The following is a 2,615-nucleotide window of genomic DNA, read 5'->3' as shown; positions in this document are numbered from 1 at the left end:
TTTTTTTCAAAAGTTATTATTATATATTTTAATATTTTGTTCAATTTTGAAAGGTAAAAGGTTGAAAATATAAATAACTTCAAAAATTTTGAACAAAATATCAAAATATATAATAATAACTTTGAAAAAATTCACTTAAGTTTTAAAAATAAAAATAATCTATACATTTTTTTTTATAAATAACTTTAAAATTTTAAGTATATCTAAGATCATTTAATTATAAATATTTTATTATTTATATTTTAGTAATATATAAGTTTATTGAAGATATAATAAGTAAAAACATGTTATGTATTTATATAAATCAGAAAAAATTATCACCAAAGTTTTAAAATTTAATACGATGAAAAATAGTAGTTTATGTAATTTCAAATTTTTAATAATATTTCAATATAGATTTATGCACGTTTAAAAAAGTTCGGATAGGTTTTTAAAGATTTAATTGAGTTCAGATCGTATTTGGTACTAACCGTTAGTTCGGGTTGTATTTGGCACGATCCAAATTGTTCAGGTTGGAATAGGCACTTTTCCCTAATATAGTTACTAATTTGTAGGTAATAGTGGATAATTATTATTTAAAGTACAGATAAAACAGGCTTCTAAAAGCAAAATATGCATGAAACCTTGGTGAAAAAGAAACGTAAATACAAAGAGCAAGAAATTCAAATCTATTTCGTTAAGCCGTAATAAATCAAAACAATAGAGGCATTATTAGAGCATCCACATTGGTCAAAAGGCCAGGATACTAAAAAAAGTTGATTTCCACTTAAATATCTGAATAATTGATTTTCTTAAAAGTAAAGTGCAGTATTAAGCAACACAACATACACACAAAAATGCAAAGACAGGTAACACAACACAACACGTACACATGGAGAGCACAAAGATTGCTTTACAACACTACATATTGTGGGCAAAGCATTAAAATTGTGAAGAAGATACAACAGAATCCCTCCTCCCTCATAAAAAATATAATGGAAAATAAAATAAAATCCAGCTTATCAAGAATTACCACAAGACCAACAGGATAGGACAATGTTTTTGATTAAAGTAAGACAAAAAAAAATATGATTTCAAAATTACCACAAGACCAACAGGATAAGACAATGTTGGGAAAAAGATAGCCTCTACACAAGCATCTTTTGGTTGGAGCTATGGCCCAGTGACAAAATCAGCACTCAACGATTCCTCAAATGAGATAAGTTCTTCTGGGTCCCAAATCCTCTCATATCTTACTTGAAAAGAAGAAGAAAATTCCACTTTCTTGAACAAATCTTATTAGTCTCCAACTATTAAAAATATTATTACTCCCCACTCACTAATCAGTAATTATCTCAGGCTATATATACGACCATCCTGAATTCCTCAAAACATTAAGAGGCAATAACTAAACAAAACAGAGAGAAAAAAACTTTTACTCAAAGCTTTTTTAAAGAGAAAGAAAATGTCTGCAAATAAACTACCTTCTTCAGCTCAGGCGTTCCAAGAACAAGCCCGTGTTAGTTTTGTCTCTAGAAAGCTGCTTTTACACAACCCATTTGACCACAACAGCCAAGGAGCCTTTGCGGTGGCACCATCTCACATAACTGATGAGAACAACCTGAGTGGGAATGTCTTGATGCTTCTCTCAGTTCTCATCTGTGGAGTCATTTGCTGCCTCGGGTTACATTACATCATTCGTTGTGCATTCAGACGTTCCTCAAGTTTCATGATCTCTGAGCCCGTCTCCAGTATTCCAACGCGACATGGTTCATCAAACAAAGGAATCAATAAGAAAGCTCTAAGTATGTTCCCTGTCGTGAGCTACTCACATGAGATGAACCTGCCGGGGATTGGCGAAGAATGCGTCATCTGTTTGTCTGATTTTGTTTGCGGTGAAAAGCTTAGGTTGCTCCCTAAATGCAACCATGGTTTCCATGTTCGTTGCATTGACAAGTGGCTTAGACAACATTTGACTTGTCCAAAATGCAGACACTGTCTGGTTGAGACATGCCAAAAGATTTTAGGTGACTCTAGTCAAGTGACTGCAACAGCACCAACAGAGAACGTAACCGTCAGGGTAGCTCCTCTAGAACCTGAAGGAAGAGCAAACACTTTCAGAGAAAGCAGTTAAATGCATAGAATCTATGAACTTAGATAGGAGATTTTATCACAAAAGATACTTCAATTTTTATGTCTTTCTTTTTTGTCTGTAGCACAAAGTGTATACCGAGAGAATATATCACATTTTTCAGCAGCATCTCACTGAGTTCATCAAACTTCTCTTTGCAGAAGTATTTTTTTGGTGGAAGGTGATTTATGAAATCATATCCAAAAACATTAAGAATCATTCATAACCAACGACTGATAAGTAAAGTCCTATATTGATGTGTCACAATCACTACAGTCTACACGGAATCAAAGAGTCATTAGACATAACAAATGGTCCAAGACTTAGATCGGGTATATGCTTGAGAGTTGATAGTGATAACAAAAAGGTATCTATCCACTTGAAAGTTGAAACACTTCCTATATGCTTCAAGTCATCACCAATCCACACACATGAATCACAAGATTCTTCGTCCCAATGGCAAAGAAATCAACTTTGCCATCGAAAAGTGATATGGACTCAACCC

General features: G+C 33.0%; 1 protein-coding gene across 1 annotated transcript; it reads left to right on the top strand.

Moving 5' to 3' along the window:
* Positions 1 to 1,219: 1,219 nt before the first annotated feature.
* Positions 1,220 to 2,223, top strand: LOC108821319 (E3 ubiquitin-protein ligase ATL76). Its single transcript, XM_018594362.2, has one exon. The coding sequence runs from the start codon at positions 1,445 to 1,447 to the stop codon at positions 2,111 to 2,113; it is 669 nt and encodes a 222-aa protein (XP_018449864.1). The 5' UTR covers positions 1,220 to 1,444; the 3' UTR covers positions 2,114 to 2,223.
* The last annotated feature ends 392 nt before the right edge of the window (positions 2,224 to 2,615 follow it).

The sequence above is a fragment of the Raphanus sativus genome, unplaced genomic scaffold (genome assembly GCF_000801105.2).
Source record: "Raphanus sativus cultivar WK10039 unplaced genomic scaffold, ASM80110v3 Scaffold0373, whole genome shotgun sequence".
Taxonomy (NCBI): Eukaryota; Viridiplantae; Streptophyta; class Magnoliopsida; order Brassicales; family Brassicaceae; genus Raphanus; species Raphanus sativus.
This window is presented reverse-complemented; position numbering and strand designations above follow the sequence as displayed.